The sequence below is a fragment of the Phodopus roborovskii genome, unplaced genomic scaffold (genome assembly GCF_943737965.1).
Source record: "Phodopus roborovskii unplaced genomic scaffold, PHOROB, whole genome shotgun sequence".
NCBI classification, from domain to species: domain Eukaryota; kingdom Metazoa; phylum Chordata; class Mammalia; order Rodentia; family Cricetidae; genus Phodopus; species Phodopus roborovskii.
Genome location: NW_026126418.1, coordinates 4,485,095 through 4,500,516, shown reverse-complemented (window position 1 = coordinate 4,500,516; position 15,422 = coordinate 4,485,095). Strand labels below are relative to the sequence as shown.

Below are 15,422 nucleotides of genomic sequence, written 5' to 3'. Positions count from 1 at the left end.
TTCTCCAACAGACACCAAATAAGCCCCTTGACATCACACATGGCTCCCAAAATTGGGGAGGAAACTTAGGGGTCCCCTTTCCTCTGGTACCCCAAATCAGTTTTATTTGCACAGTGGGGTCTTCAGTGGCTGGTACCCCAGAACTGCAAGGCAGTGAGTGTTTCCACCCAGGACTCTGTAGGCTGATGCTTTGTGCCAGGGAAAGTAGCATGGGATAGCACCATCCCAGGGTAGCATCCTGCCATCTCGGCAAATGTCCTCCTGTGTCCATCCACCACAGAGAACTGGTGAACGCCACAGACTTTTAAAAAGATGGTTTGCATTTCATCTCAAATCAGATTTTATACATTCAGAAGTTTCTAGAAGCAGAGGTTGCAGCGTGGGGTGACTGGATCCATCTTCCCCATCTCTAACATAATCAGTAATGGTTTCCTTTGTAACCATTCAGCATCGTGCTGAACTCTACTATGGAGAAGACAGATCTTATTTCCTCCTGATGGCCAGGTTCTCTGATCATCTTCAGCACAAAGGAAAGCCTCCACAAATAACTGCCTCTCTTTTATAGGCTCCCAAGCCTCTTAGCACCAATTCTCTTTCATTTGGATCCCAATTTGCAGGAGACTTTATTTTCAAAATGACAACACCTTTGAAACAGTCTGTCAACACAAGTCCACCATTCTGGCTCATCATCTCTCTTTCCTGGCCTTTAATTAACAGGTGTGGGGGGAAGAGTCAGGACTATTTATAGGCACAGCCATTGGAACTGATTTCCATCCAATTCATTTGACTTTGAACATGAGCCTTTAATAGCAAAGAGACTCAAGTTTCTTGGCTGGACAGTCAGTATCTCCCTTACAGACTGGAGGTGATTTTTAAAGCGATCATGGTCATGGCTCAATGATAGAGTACAGTCTGGTGCTTAATCACATTCCTGTGTTGCCTTTAACACAGAAAGAGAACATGCAGAGGTCACTGAAGACAGAGAGGCATTCTCTCCCTTGTGGAGATTTAAAATGGGACATTGGACAGGAATCTGCAGGCTAGCTAGTGCTTCTCATGACTAGGGCTCCTTAGGGAAATTCCACCCACAGTTCAAACATTCAGCTCTACACAACATTGAACGTAGGGTCCAGGCTTGGGACCTGGTGGCCCACAATCGGCTGCAGTTGTTCACAAGGTCTCTGTTTCCCAGCAGCCCCATGGTTGACATTTTTAGAATCTGAGGATGAGAAAGACCCATACATTGTCTGGAGCCCCCACACATTAGGGGAGAGGAACCCAAAGCCTGTTTGTTGTCTCACAGACTTTAAGTGCAGATTCCCTCAGGGTTGAGGCATTAGACCTGGAACTCAAACATGTCTGTCTGCTTCTTGGCCAGCTTGGCCACTTCCTCCCGGATAGCTTTCACGAGGGCTGCAGTGGAAATGTTGGTCAATGGAGTGTCTGGAGGCTCGTTTTCCGTCAGGCTCTGCTGTGAGGCAGCTGTGGAGGGGATGGGGGCCTGCTCTAGGCTTGGGTGAAGGTTGGTTGGCTGGCTATACTGGCGAGGGAGCCTGGAGGGTGAGCTCTGTGGATAACGTGATCGGGGATAGGCCTCTATGTATCCAGGAAGAGGGACCTGCACAAGAGGTTGGGAGAGAGGAGAAGGAACTCATGTTATGAGGGAGCTCAAGGCAAACAGGATACACTCAATACTGAAAGCAGGAGGCGACTGAGGTCAAGGAAGGAGGTTTGTAGAGAATTAAAACCACACTCTGTCACAGCTATTACCCTTCCAATCTGGAGACAGTTTCTTTAGCAGACAGCTATCTTGGACTCACCAAGTAGGCTGGCTGGATGAATTAAATAGGTGTTTTTCAACTTTGCTGAAAGCATTAAGAATACACCTGAGCTCACAGTTGAACGACCACGCCTTTCTTCTTAATTTAAGCACAGCTGACTAAACTGAGGAGCTCAGGGGCTTTTTACTAATAACAAAAGCAGACGTTCATTGAGCCCTACCGGTTTTCACATAGTATTTTACTTAACTCTGCAAGCAACAATCTCCTGGTAGGTGTCATTATCATTGTTTTATAAGTGAGGGTACCACCATTTAAGGAAACACAGCCATCAAGCCATGAAGATATGCTCTGCACAGGTGTCTCTGGCTCCAAACACTGGGAATTAATTTTTACACTACAGCGTTTTAGATATAGGCACACTATCCCATTCTTGAAAAACCAATCTCTTTTCTTTAAAGGTGGGAGACATACCATTCTCTACTTAAACACACAGAAGTCTCTAGGAATAAAGACAAGCAAAAGATCTGGAATCTGTGACTATGTTGCCACAGAAGCAGTGCCATATGTGGGCTGCTGTTTGGGGCCACAAAGACCCAAATGTCTGAATGCGGGGAAAACGGGTACTGAGGATCCAGGTGCATGGTACTGCGGGGCAGGCAGAGAACATGTGTCAGGCAGGAGTCTGCTTCCAGGTTCAAGAGGTAGCATAGGCAGACTAGACAGGTAGAAAACCAGGAGCACAGAGGTAGAGAGGGGTGTGCTGGGTGGGGATGGTGTCCCCAGACTGTCCCATCCTAAAGCAACTGGATGCTAGTCCACAGAGCATGCTCTTCTTTATCACATCTACTGCTTGCCCTGGACACACCTATGAGAAATAAAGGCCGAGTCTCTAGTGGGCCTGGAACTCCCTTTACACCATCCTAGTCTTGTGACCATGGTGGTCCTCCCCAGGTCTGTCTCCTGACTTCTGGGATTATACACATACAGATGTGGTGACATCTGTCCTCCTTCCCCATCAACAGATATGTTCATCTGGGGCCACATGGGAGGATGGAGCAGGACAGTTTGACCTAACCTCTTCAGACTGTTATAACAAGATATCACTGACCAGGGAGCTGATAAGGAATGGAAATTGATTTTTATACTCATGAAGGCTGGGGACTCCAGTGTCTGGTGAGAGGTTGCTTCCTGATTCTTGACAGCTGCCGTTAACCATCACCCACATGATAGAAACAGCAGAGCTCTATGGGGCTTTTATTTACTTATTTTTTTAAAATAAGAACATTAATTCTATTCACAAGTGTTTGGCCCTCACAAACCAACCACCTTCCCCAAGACTTACCCCCTGAAGCCACCACTTTGACATTGTGGAATCCAGCATGTGAATCAGGCAGAGGGACACAAACATTCAGACATTTGGGATGCTCTGCTAGTCCCTCTTGATAAAGTAGGTTTCTGAGATGGTGGGTTGAAAACCCTTGATGGTGTCAGCAGAGAAATCAGTTTCAGCAAGGTCATTCAGGGGTGGTGGACCTGGCAGAAGGGAGCTCCGAGGCTACCTCAGTGGTCCAGGTGAGGCTGCGAGGACTCACTCAATGGAAGTAATTGGATTGATGCCTTAAGCTTGAGTTTGAGGTTTCAATTTTGCCATGAGACTTTGCAAATAAAATAAAGTGGCAAAATGCTGCTAATGTCTCTCCACACAAGGGCTGTAAGGTTTCCCCTGTACCTTAGAGGAAACCCAGAGTTGGACTGTCCCACTTATCCAACCACAAGAGCTAAGAATATATGGGTAATTGGAGTTGACCAAGAACCAAGGCCAGACTGCAGGAAGCCTTTCAGATCTCAGCTCAAATTTCTATTCTTTCAAGGACCTCTGCCAGCCTGATACCAGCCAACAGTCCCTGCAAAGTGTTTCCATGCAGTTTCCTAGTGTGGCAGGCATTCCTCCTGGGCCACCACTTTTGTGAAGGCAGAATTCCCCCCACCCTCAGTCTCTCACTGCTTTGCCCCATGCTCACAATTATGCCTAGCATAGAACAGGAAGACTCCCAGAGCCTGGGGTTCTAGGCACAGTTTGGAAACCACTGAAGGATGGCCAGTAGGTGCCAAATCTGTGAGGAGGTAGCTGCTACATTTCATACTTAGCTAACTGCATGAACCAGAGTGAACCCTTTCTCTGTGACATCAAATCTTGGTGCTAGTGGTTAGAACCAGCAAGGGAAAGAGACTATTACTTCTGAGTATTACCCCGAGACTTGCCTCTTCGTAGGCAAGTACCCTTATGCTTTGCTGGCCAGAATCCAGGGCTGAAAACACTACTACTTCTTGACAGACATCACCAATCGATCTCAGCATAAGCTCCTGATCAGTCTGTTTCGAATCCGAATGTGAGTTACCCCTCACAGGCTCATGTATTTGAACTTGATCCTCAGCTGGTGGTGATGTTTGGGAAGGTTCTGGAATCTTTCGGAGGTGAAGCCTTGCTGAATGAAGTGAGACCCTTCAGGTTTTAAAGACCAGCCTCACTTCTTGTTGACCCTGCTTCCCAACTACAGATGACCAGCAGCCCCCTGCCTTTGCTGTCACACCTTCTTCCTCAACATGACGGGCTGTATCTGAACTGTAAGCCAAAGCAAACCCTTCTTTCCTTAAGTTACTTTTAGTCAGATCACTTTGTCACAATAATGAAGAAAAATAATGAAAACACCATGAGGCCTCCTCTGGAAGCTTCTCTATCTAGCACCAAGGTCGAAATCGACGTGACACCCTGGGTCTTGGTGGCTTGGGTGGGGGCAAGAAGGTCAGGCACCCAAGTGAAGGTGGAGGTCTTATTTTTCTCACATCAATATAGAGGACATCTAATCTCTATAGTCAGGCACATGGGGTGTCTTTCTCTCGCTGACTTTCCAGGCAGCCAGGGAAACTCAACCTTAGCCAGCTGCACGAACCTGGGTGGAGAGAGTCAATATACAACCCTTTCTCTGTGACATCAAATCTTGGTACTAGTGGCTAGCACACTGTTGGGGAGGATTCTGGAATGACTCTGTCATCCTATCAGTAAGGTTGAGTTTGCACTTGTTGAGGTCTTTTGCCTTCTTCTTTAAGGTGATGTGAACCTAGGGGCATCTGGATGTAACTTCTAAAAGTCAAGTAAGATATGTGTGTTAGGCATCTTGAGGGCAAGGATCCAGTATTTGGAAAATACTTCCTCTGAATCCTGCCGAACACATAGCTGTCCAAGCTGCAGGCTTATAGCCTTCCCAGTGTAACATGTATATCATCTACTCTGAAAAGCACATACATTATTTCTGCATTTTAAGACTTACAGAGTCAAACATGCTCTGACTTGATCAGTCCTATCCAATGATACTAATTGTTTAGAAATGCAGGCAGTGGGAAGCATTCTGGGAGGGCTGAGAAAGGAGAGTCAGTCACTGTAGCTCATGAATGTATTCTACCACTAGGGGGCGTTAAGGCAGAAGGATTGCCGGGAGTTTACAGTTTGCCCTTGGCTTCACAGTACATTGTGAATTCCAAGTCAGTTTGGGTTTAGGAATTAATCCTTGTTTCAAAAATAAAAAACAACAACTAAATAAACAACAACAAAAGCATCCTCAAACTTCAAAAACAAAACAAACAAAAAGAATGAAAACAAAACAAAACAACAAAACCAAAAAGGAAAGGTAAAGCTGAGCCCTTCCCACCCAAACAGGTAATTGACATCCCAGGTTAGACCCACTGACCTAACAGTAGGGAATCTCTCTAGTTCCAGTCCCCACCGATTACTTACTCCAACTTTGCAAACAATTTAAAATGAGCTCAGGCATGTTTCATTTGCAGAGAATAGCACATTAGGAAGAGCACATGTAAGGATGTAGAGATATTGACAGCATAAAGTACCAGCCGGGAAGAAGCTCTTGCAGAGAAAAAAACACATTAAGCCAAAGTATCAAGTCCAGAGATATTAATTTGTAGATACTTAACAAAAAGACCGTTCAGAGGATAAAGCCCAACCTCCGAATGTCTCCTGAGAACTGTGGGACTTCATAAGGATGCTGAACCACTCGCAGAAGATGATTCAGCTAAGCTGCACCCATTTGAGAGGGAATAGAAATATTTTATCTGCAATGTGGCATGCATTTTTATGTTTTAGAAACCCAAGAAGTAAGCTTTGGACAACAGGAAAGTTTATGCATAAGATCAATACCACTCCAGTGTTGTTGAAACTCAAGTCACTACAGGCTGCAGGGTATAGTAACCTCAGAGATTTGAACAAAGACTCCTGTATCAAGGTGCTTTCCAATGCTAGAAAGGCAGAGACCAACTCTGAAAGTGACTACAGTATGCGGGGAATGTCAGGTTCAGCTTGGACACTAACTTGCCTTTCTCATTTGTACCAGGTGAGCTCACTCAAGGATCAGACAGCCTACTACAGACACCATAGGTGGCTCTCTCTATTTTTCATGGCCATACCCGGAAAGTCTAAAGACAGGTATATCTGTGTCACACACCTATGAGGAATGAAGGGGAATATCAAGAACCCAGAAAAACAAATGCATGGGTAGAGGTTGACTGGGGAGTCTTAGGATCTGCCATATGATAGCTTCAGGGCTTTTGAGGCTTCATTTGCTGATATTTGATCTAAAATCTTGTAGAAAGTGACAGTTGAAAGACATAAATTTAATAAGCACTTTGGAGTCAGACTTGTATGAATTCTAACTGGCTGTGGCTCTTTTCTAGATGTGTGGCCTTAAACATTATGTCACATGACTAAACCTCAGTTCCTTATCTGCAAGGCAGGAGTAGTCATGGGAGTTATAAAACTCACTTGATCAAACTGTCATGAAGATCAAATAAGACAGTGTCATGGGACATCTGAAAGGGGTCTGGTGCATAGAAAACACTAAACAGATGCTAGTTATTACTATAAAAGTTATTTGTTTATAGTCACTCTGCTAGGAAGAGGTAGAATGTCTGCTAGGAAACAAGATTCAAATTTCCCCATAAAGGTCACATGCCTCACCATACCACCTCCTTCAAAGTGATTAATTTCATCCACGGGCATGGTGGGAGGGATCCTGAGAGAACCAAAGCCTGGTCTCTGCCTTTCATCCCCTTTTGTCATAGAGGTGTGCCCAGCAAGGGAGGTTTTTCTGAGAACATCAGCAGAGGTCTCACCGAATCAGCCCACTGACTTGGGAGCTCATTCTCTCCTGCATAGGACATCCAGGCCTGGCTCCTGTAGGACGAGGGAGGTGTTGGGATGAAGTAGCCAGTGAAGCCAGGTCTGTTGGCAGCTGGGATGGCAAACACCGCCGGCACTGTGTTACCTGCATAGAGAAAGTGGGTGGGAGGTCAGAGAGGTGGACTCTGGATCCAGACCCCCTACCCGAAAGAGCCAGATAAACCCCAATTCCCAGACTACCAGGCTGCCTGAAATCTCAGTGAATGAGGCCTGAGGTGAGAAGCAGTTCCATCCAGGCAGAGGAGACCCTGGGCACAGAGACTCCATCTAACGGAGAGCAGAGTCCTGCCATAGTGACTGGAACTCTAGGTAATGCATTAGCAAAGAGGGTGGCTGAGGTGGAGGGCATCTGGCCCTCCTTAGTGCAGCTCTCCCAAGGTCACTGTGACTGCCAAGGGGAGCAGATGGCCCTACGCAGGGTATTTGGCACAGAGGCCAAGTGGGGCTAAGATGCTGGCTGTATTCTCTTTGCAGGGGTGGGTGCTGTGTCCACCTTTTTTTTTTTTCTCCACTTTTTGAGAAGCCTCATGAGCTAGCAGTGCCTCACTTCCCACCCTCCTAAAGAGAGACTGGAGAGTCCAGCTAGCACCCTTCCCACTGTGCCTGCATGGACTCGATCTCAGGAAGCTGGAAATCCGAGGAGGACTCTGACACTGGTCCAGGCTAGGGGATGCAAGGGAAAAGGTCATTGGGGAGTGCTTAGAGGCTTCATTCTGCAGCCCCCGCCTTCATCACCTGCCTAGTCAATATGGCAGACATCATCTGTTGTGGCCCAGACCAGTTTTCTAGGCTTTGAAGGTCCAACTCCTTCTATAGAGCCCCCATCCTTTCCCTTATCCTGCCCTAGTAGCCTTGATCTGCCCAGAGGAAAGGACACCTTGGGTGCAGGTGCTTTCTTCCCAGGAGGACATGTGGTTTTAACGATTTAACAAAAGCAATCAAAAGGAGTGGATTTCACCAGAGGAATTCCTGGAAACCACAAATGGTTTAGTAATTGCTGGCAACCGGTGCTGGCAGGTTTAGCCATAAAGGTATGGCATGAATACAATAAAAATTCAACCGGGTCACATTCAAATAGGGCCTGTGCAAACCTCCGGTTCCATTTTGTCATTGTCAGCTTGACAAAAAAAACTGGAAATGACCCTCATGTCCATCAAAGGGATGGACTGTTGCAGATCAGGTCACAGGTCACCAGCATGGTGGTGGAAGTGAGTGTCTAACCTGTGCTCATATAGCTATCTGGAGGAGTACTGCAAACAATGTTAAGAAAACAGTGCAAAAAGAAATGTGTAGTATATGGTTTGTGCAAATTTAAAATGCATATAGCATTAGCATATACTTTTAAATAAGTATATAACATAGTTCTAAAATCCATGGTCATTTTGGGGAACAATGGCTGTATGTGTCATGCTGTGGAAGTAAAATAAACAGAAATCTGATACCTGACAAAATATTACCATAACTTTAATTTTAGCATGACTAGGTATTTTGCATGGGTTCAGCTTTTTAAGAAATAAAACCACTAGCTCCTCAGTGGACCCAGACATATGGTAGCGCTGGTTCCTGACAGTGGCAGTTTGTGTGGATTTGGGAGGGCTCAGCTCTGTCTTACCTGAGTAATTTAAAGCCGACTGATCCAACTGCGTCACTGACACGGGACCTCTGGACACCTGGGCAAACGAGGCACTCTCATGCAACTGGGCGGGCTCAGGTCCTGTGGACTCAGCCATCCGGGTCTTGCTGCCAATATCTGAGGTGGACCTGGGCAGGGCAGAGGGACTCTGTGATGTGAGCATGCCTCAGTCATCAAGCAGTTACACATCAAGCCCCTCCCTCCCCAGTTCTCATGAGGTCCTGGGATTGATTTGCCACCAATAGCAATAGGACTGCTGGTGGCACCCAGACCTGCAGCACTGGGGGGGGGTGTCATTCCCCCCCCCCGTTTGAGGTTAGTTCTCTAAGGATGGCTCTGGGTAGTAGAATCTTTAATTTCCTTGTAAAAGCGACAAGGGAATTAATTAGTTCCGTGTATTACCTGGGGATGGGAGACCTAGGAGGTGATGACATCAGCAGCAGCCAACTTTACCTGTAAAGTGCATTCCTGTTCTAATGAAGTGACATCCTCATGTGGGTGAGGATAGCAGATGGTGCAGAAGGTGGGGGGGGGTGTGGGTTGGCAGAAGAGATGGACAGATGATGGCTATCAACAGACCTGGCGCGAAGGCCTGAGGTGGGTAACTGATCTGAGAGTTGCACAGGAATAGCTCAGAAAGCCCTGTGCTTCCTTAGGGAGGCTGGGAAGATCCGACTACACAGCAGGGTGGGAGGTGCCATAGGGGTCCCCCTTCTCATCCCTCCTTCCTGACTATTTGCTCCCACAGCTCTGCTTCAGAAGACGCTTTCCAGGGAAACTTCTGGATCTTTCCCTGTGCACTCTGCTGAGACTCCTTCATGAGGAATCCTAGAGAGTTTCCAATCAGGGGCCCAAGAGGCAAGGTGGTCTGCCTAGAATCAGACCTTTGGCAGATTAGGCAACAGAGCCTTGATCACCACTGGCCTCAAGGGGTGGTGTCAAGCCGGCTAGACACTGAACCATCAGAACTGAAAAGAGCACTCTCCTAGGGAATCTCACTTTACAAAACAAAACAAAAACCATCTTCATAAAGTTCATGCCTGTGGCCCACAGATTGGCTGACCAGTAAGTAGGGGGAGGTTGTGGAACAGGGCTGGGAGGGTGACTGGGTTATCCCCAGCCTGGGTATCAGAATTAGTTCATCCTTCCCCAGAGCTCCTGGCTTTTCTATTTCTTGTCCCACTTATTAAAGTGTGCTGGCTGTGTCAGTAAAGATCAAAGAGACAGGTTAGCAATGCTCCATCCTGAGATGCATGAGTTCAGCCTCTCTGCAAAGTCAAGACTGGGAGTGGGTAGTCCAGACCCACTACTCCCTGGCCCCTGAGACATTGCCCTAGAAGTAACAAAGGGACTTCCAGGCAGGCAAACACGGATGAGGCAGTCACACTTGCCATTTCCATATCTTCAAGGTCAGGGTATGGGCAATCAAGGCATAGGGCAATCAGCCTGGGGTGCTTTTGGTTGTGTGTGTGGGGGTCTCAGGGACTTTCTATTTAGAAAGACATGCAAATAGTTCAATGTGCAGTGGTCTCCGCTTCCTTCATGATAGGCCTGTGTCCCAGCCACAGGGGACAAGCCTTGAACTGGGGTAGGGTGAGTGTACTGTTGTAACAGGACTAGACAACACGGAGGTCACATCTTTTCCAAGTATTTCAAACAAAACCAAGTAAGGAATGCATTACCGCCTGAGGGAAGCCACAGCCACAGGACCTGTCCTGGGAGGTACTGGTGGCGGGGGAGAGCCCATGACCATTTCAGGAAGCTGGGAAAACCTGTAAGCCTGTGAAGAGACAAGCAAGTTAGAGCTATTAAAACCAGAGTCACCCAGCACACAGCTCCTTATTTAAGGAGGGAGCATACTTCCAAGGGCCAGACTCTGAGTCCTTCCTCACATGCCTTCCCCAGATCTTCCTTAATGCTCTCCCAACTCTCATCCCATGCACTCTCATCTCTCTGTAGCTCTCTTGGACCACTGCAGTCTCAGCGCCTTTCAGTGGCCTTAGGACACATCCTCCTCCAGCATTGGCAAATGATGCTCCTTCTTCTTGGCATGATTTCCTTCTGGTCCTGCCCATAGCTCCTTTCTTCATGCCATTCATCCTGTCCCATCCTCCCCCTTTCTCTGTCTAAGGAAATGAGTACTTTTTGGTTAAATTATATGGCTGCTTGCTTATTTATTATCTGCCACCAGCTAGACTGTAATCTGAGGCTTTAAGGGCAAGGTTTTGTCGTCAGTAATATCATGCCTGGAGTAGTGCATAGCAGAAGATCAATAAATGTCAGAGAGAAAGAAGTAGTGAATGAATTATTGCAGGCAGTTTCCTTTCTCATGCAACACTGGTTTAATGTGGGAAAGGAATGGATTTGGGGGCAAGAGGATCCAGTGAGCAGACTTTAAACTCATAGGTAAGCCTGGTGACCTCTGTGGACCTCAATGTCCTCTTTACTGAAAAGGTAGGCAAGGCCCCGTGTACACAGACTTTGTCAACATGTGAGGGGATAAAAGAAAGATAGACAGGATCAGAGAGGGTCAGGCCAAGGCCTACAGTAGTGAGAGGAAATCTAGAGATGCTTTTGGGGTAGACAAGGCTCAACTTGTCTCTTTAGGGCAATGGTCTTGCCTATCAGATTCTCAAAGCACAGGATGGCAGGCCTTTAAACCACAAAGCACCAGCACAAAATGCTGCTGCAAAGGGGGCTCCATAAACAGGATTCTTTGAGGTCCCCCAGCCCCCTCTAGCACTCCAACAAACACCATACCTTGTCAGGGCTAACCCACATAACAGTAGTGAGGCCTCGGACAAAGCACATTTTCTTTTTTAATGTACCACAAAAATTGTGTTGCTAAGGACAACTCTGGTATCCTCCCTCCCCTGCATCTCAGCAAAGCAAAACAAAACTGTGAGCCAATACCAGAGGTGGAAATAGTGAGCAGGAAGCAAATGCAAAAGATGTGGCTTTCCAGAAGACAGACTGGGCGGCTGATTGATGTCTGCTTTTGAGGTCAGGGTTCTAAACGGGGCACATGATTGAGCTCTACTTGTGCCTGGCAAGACTGGCCTCTCCTTGGGATGGTGACTGGTGAGGTTCCAAGGCCTACGTGGAAACACCTAGAAATTCTCCTTGGAGTGGAGTGTCTCTAAAGTAGGCTTAGTACAATTAAAAGTTAAATAGGAGTGTATACTACAAACAGGGACTTATGGAATAGACCAGAAGGGAGGGATGAAAGTCAGTACCAAGGACACAAACACAGACTTCCAAATTTCAACTGTCCAGACATAAAACAACAAAATTAACATTATAACAAATGTTTTTACACCACGGCCGATGGCTCAGTGATTAAGAGCACATACTGTTCTTCCATAGGACCCAAGTTCAGTTCCCAGCACCTGAATTAGACAGCTCACAACTGCCTATAACCTCAGCTCCAGCACCCTTTTCTGGTCCTGTAGGCATGACTCTCACATGTACAAAAACCCACATTCTCACGTAACACATATCACATAATTTAAAATAAATATACATTTTTTAAAAAGCATTAACAGACCAAATAGAGATGCCATCAGGAATACTATTGCATACTCAAAAAACAATAACTTTTAGACATGAAACAGGGTTCCTGAGATAGAGCACTCAGTGTTGGGGAATTAAAGTGTGCATTCAGAATTGAGGAAGAGAGAATTGAGAAACTTGGAAAAAGAACTGAGGAACTCAGTAAAAATGAATTGGAAAAAAAAAAAAAAAGGAAATTGGAAACATAGAAAGAGAAGATGCAGAGTTGGGGCTGAACAAGTCTGACACCGGTGTCTAGATGCTAGAGAGCAGAAGTGAGGACTGATGATATCTTCTTCTGTTGCTCTCCACTTCATCTTCTTAGGCAGGGTCTCCCACAGCATGTAGCAAGTGCTTTATCCACCGAGCCATCTTCCCATATCTCAGAAACGGTTTCATCAGACATGAAACATGTCCTTGAAAGCAGTGTGTCTGGCTGAAATTGGGGAGAGGATGGCTTGCTAAATTTGGCCCGTCCCTTATTTCATGAGGGCTTCCTGTGGTGCTCCCTGAACTCCGAGTTTTGCAGACAGGCTGAAAACCATTGTGCTGCGTGTGTTCCCAGCCATACCTTCACAATTCTTAATAAAGCAACAGATGATGTGCTCCCTTCACAAAATAAAGGGGTTCACAACCCCTCTGTTTCTTCTGGCCTCTGATACTATTCAGCAAAGGAGGCAGACATCTATTTTTAACTCTGGATCTTAAAGGGCTTATTCTGTACTCAACACAGCTTGCTAGCAAAGAAAAAGCTTTCTAAGCTTGCCTAATAGTAAATTACTAAGAGATTTGATAAAAGCTTTTACTGAGCTTCTGTTGAGCGTTAATGGAGTCCCCTTCATTCGTAGGCCTTTTCAGGATAAAGCACACCTATGAAGGACAGCAGACCCCCACCCCTCAATCTCCGGCTATGTCCTTGGAACTTTGGTAGTCACAACATATACAGCAGAGATGGCTACTGCCATATGCGCATAAGCTGAGAAAATCTTTCTACCTTTCCCACTCTGTGAGTTCCAGAGGCTCTAAGTTATCCTGTCTCACATCCAAGTCCCTTTCCTGTGTCCATTTAAGCTGGCATTTACTGGCTCTTGTGTGATGGGGATCCATTCTCTCCTTTACTACTAGAAGCTATTATTCAAGATTGTTGATGGCTTGCAATTCCTAATTCCATAGTTATGCTTGCTGTACTCAGCTTGTCACTCAAGAATACATCTTTTGGGTTTAGGGGTGTGGAGGGATCCCTTTTCTCTGGACAGGGAAGTCTGGAGACTCAGAACTGAAGACAGCCTTTATAAATGTCCGACGTCTCCAAGGCTGAAAGAGGCTGGGTATGATTAAATAGGGCAATCTTTGGGCTCAGAAATTTGATTGTGATGTGAAAAGAATGAGGGTGATGTTCCAGTCCCTCTTGGGTTTGGGGAGAAGGATCAAGGCAGAGCAATCTTCCCTAATAATCTCTGTGAAATGAACACAGACATGTAGGGACCTCCTGTGAGCACATATCTACTAAAAATGTGACAGCTGGACATGTAAACCACAAAGATAGCACTATAGTTAAAGGGCTGATGGGAGCTTCCTAACAGGAGCAGGCTAGGGGATCTTGGGCTTTATATTAGCAGGGGAAGGTAGACTCATGGGTCAATGCTAAACTGTCCTCATTAGAAGCTACATTAGCTAGTCCTCTATTACTATAATCACCCAAGAGAACCTATTTATCATCCAAGAAAAGTTTTCTTTTTATGTTTTGACTTGAAGCTTTAGATGTTTCAGTCTACCGCTGGTTGGCTCCATTGCATTGGTCTTGTGGTAGTGCATCATGGGAGGTGCCCTCATGGCCTGGGAGTGAAAGAGCCGAAGAGACTCAGGTTCCTTTCCATCACTCCTTTTAAAGGCATACCTCCAGTGATGTAAATACAACTCCATCCTCCACTAGGTCTCACCTCTTAAAGACTCTATTGCCTATCAATAGTATCATGGGCTTGGGGACAGTTCAGATCCAAACTACAGCAGAAAGCCTTATCTGGGGCCAGCAATCCAGAAAAGTATCCACTCTCTTCATTATCCAGTGACAGGTAACTTTATACTGACTGAATCTTCTAGAAGGATCATTCTGATTTATTCGAATGTGGGGCTTGACAACTAAAATCTAACTCTAAGAAGAAACAAAACCCATTGTTTATCTTGATCTTTCAAACAACCAAGAGCTATGGGTAGAACACTGTCTATGGGCAGGTATTGTCTGATGTTTCCAGTGCTTTAGACATCAGACAATGTTCATGCTAGAAAGAGTGAGGGACATTGAGACTATACTCCTTATCTTAATATGTGGGGATGCTGAAGCCCAGATAGGTCAACCGATGTGTCAAAAATCACATTAATTCAGCCCTGAGGGTGGGAGCTTTAAATTGGAGACTGGTTCTTCACTGACCCTTCAAAGAAGCTTGGCCTCATGCATGTTAACAACTCCTGTCTTCTTCCATATTAGATATCAAAGAAAACAAGATCCCACCATGATTTCTAAGCCGTTTTTACATAAAAAACCCTCTTATGTATGTGTGACTGTATATCTGTGTGAATGTATGCCTCAGGTATGCAGGTACCCACTGAAGTCAGATGAGGGCATCTGTTCCTCTGGAGCTGGAGTTACAGGTGGTTTTGAACTACCTGATGTGGGAATTGAACCTGGGTCCTCTGGAAGAGCAACAATCACTCCTAACCACTGAGTTCTCTCTCCAGCTCCTCAAAGCTGGCTGTCTAGTTTAATCTGAGATAATTAGGTACTTGATAAATGTTGATTCTTTTCTTCTGAGACAAAATAATACTCTGATATGGTAACTGAAATAATCAATCTTGTTTCCCTCCCACAGTTGTTTGAATCTAAGGTCCTTTCCATACTCCAGCATCCAGGACACCCCAACTTCTTTTTTTTAAATATTTTTTATATATTATTTTTTCTTATTTTACATATTGATCCCAGTGTCATCCCAACTTCTTGCTTCAGGAAAGGAAGATCTAGGCAGATTGAAGCTTGACAAGAGTTGATTCTTGCTGGTGCTTCAAAAAACGGCTACTAATCACAAAGCCCTAGATTGTGACTATCAACCATTTAAGTCCTAAAGTGCTTGGGGTCTAAATTTGATGCTATGATAGACAAAAGACTTGGAAGAAGTAGGGGACATTTAGAACGCTGTCTCAGGACTTGATAAAC

General features: G+C 45.7%; 1 protein-coding gene across 1 annotated transcript in view; it reads right to left on the bottom strand.

Annotated features, from left to right (window-relative positions):
• Window positions 1-1,186: 1,186 nt before the first annotated feature.
• Window positions 1,187-15,422, bottom strand: part of Kiaa1549l (KIAA1549 like) — a 112,092-nt gene continuing 97,856 nt past the window's right edge. The window contains exons 18-21 of the mRNA XM_051183806.1: window positions 10,345-10,442; window positions 8,642-8,790; window positions 6,963-7,114; window positions 1,187-1,618 (exon numbers count right to left, since the gene is read on the bottom strand). Of these exons, the coding sequence (XP_051039763.1) occupies window positions 1,337-1,618; window positions 6,963-7,114; window positions 8,642-8,790; window positions 10,345-10,442 (681 nt within the window). The 3' untranslated portion in view covers window positions 1,187-1,336. The remainder of the gene's footprint in view (window positions 1,619-6,962; window positions 7,115-8,641; window positions 8,791-10,344; window positions 10,443-15,422) is intronic.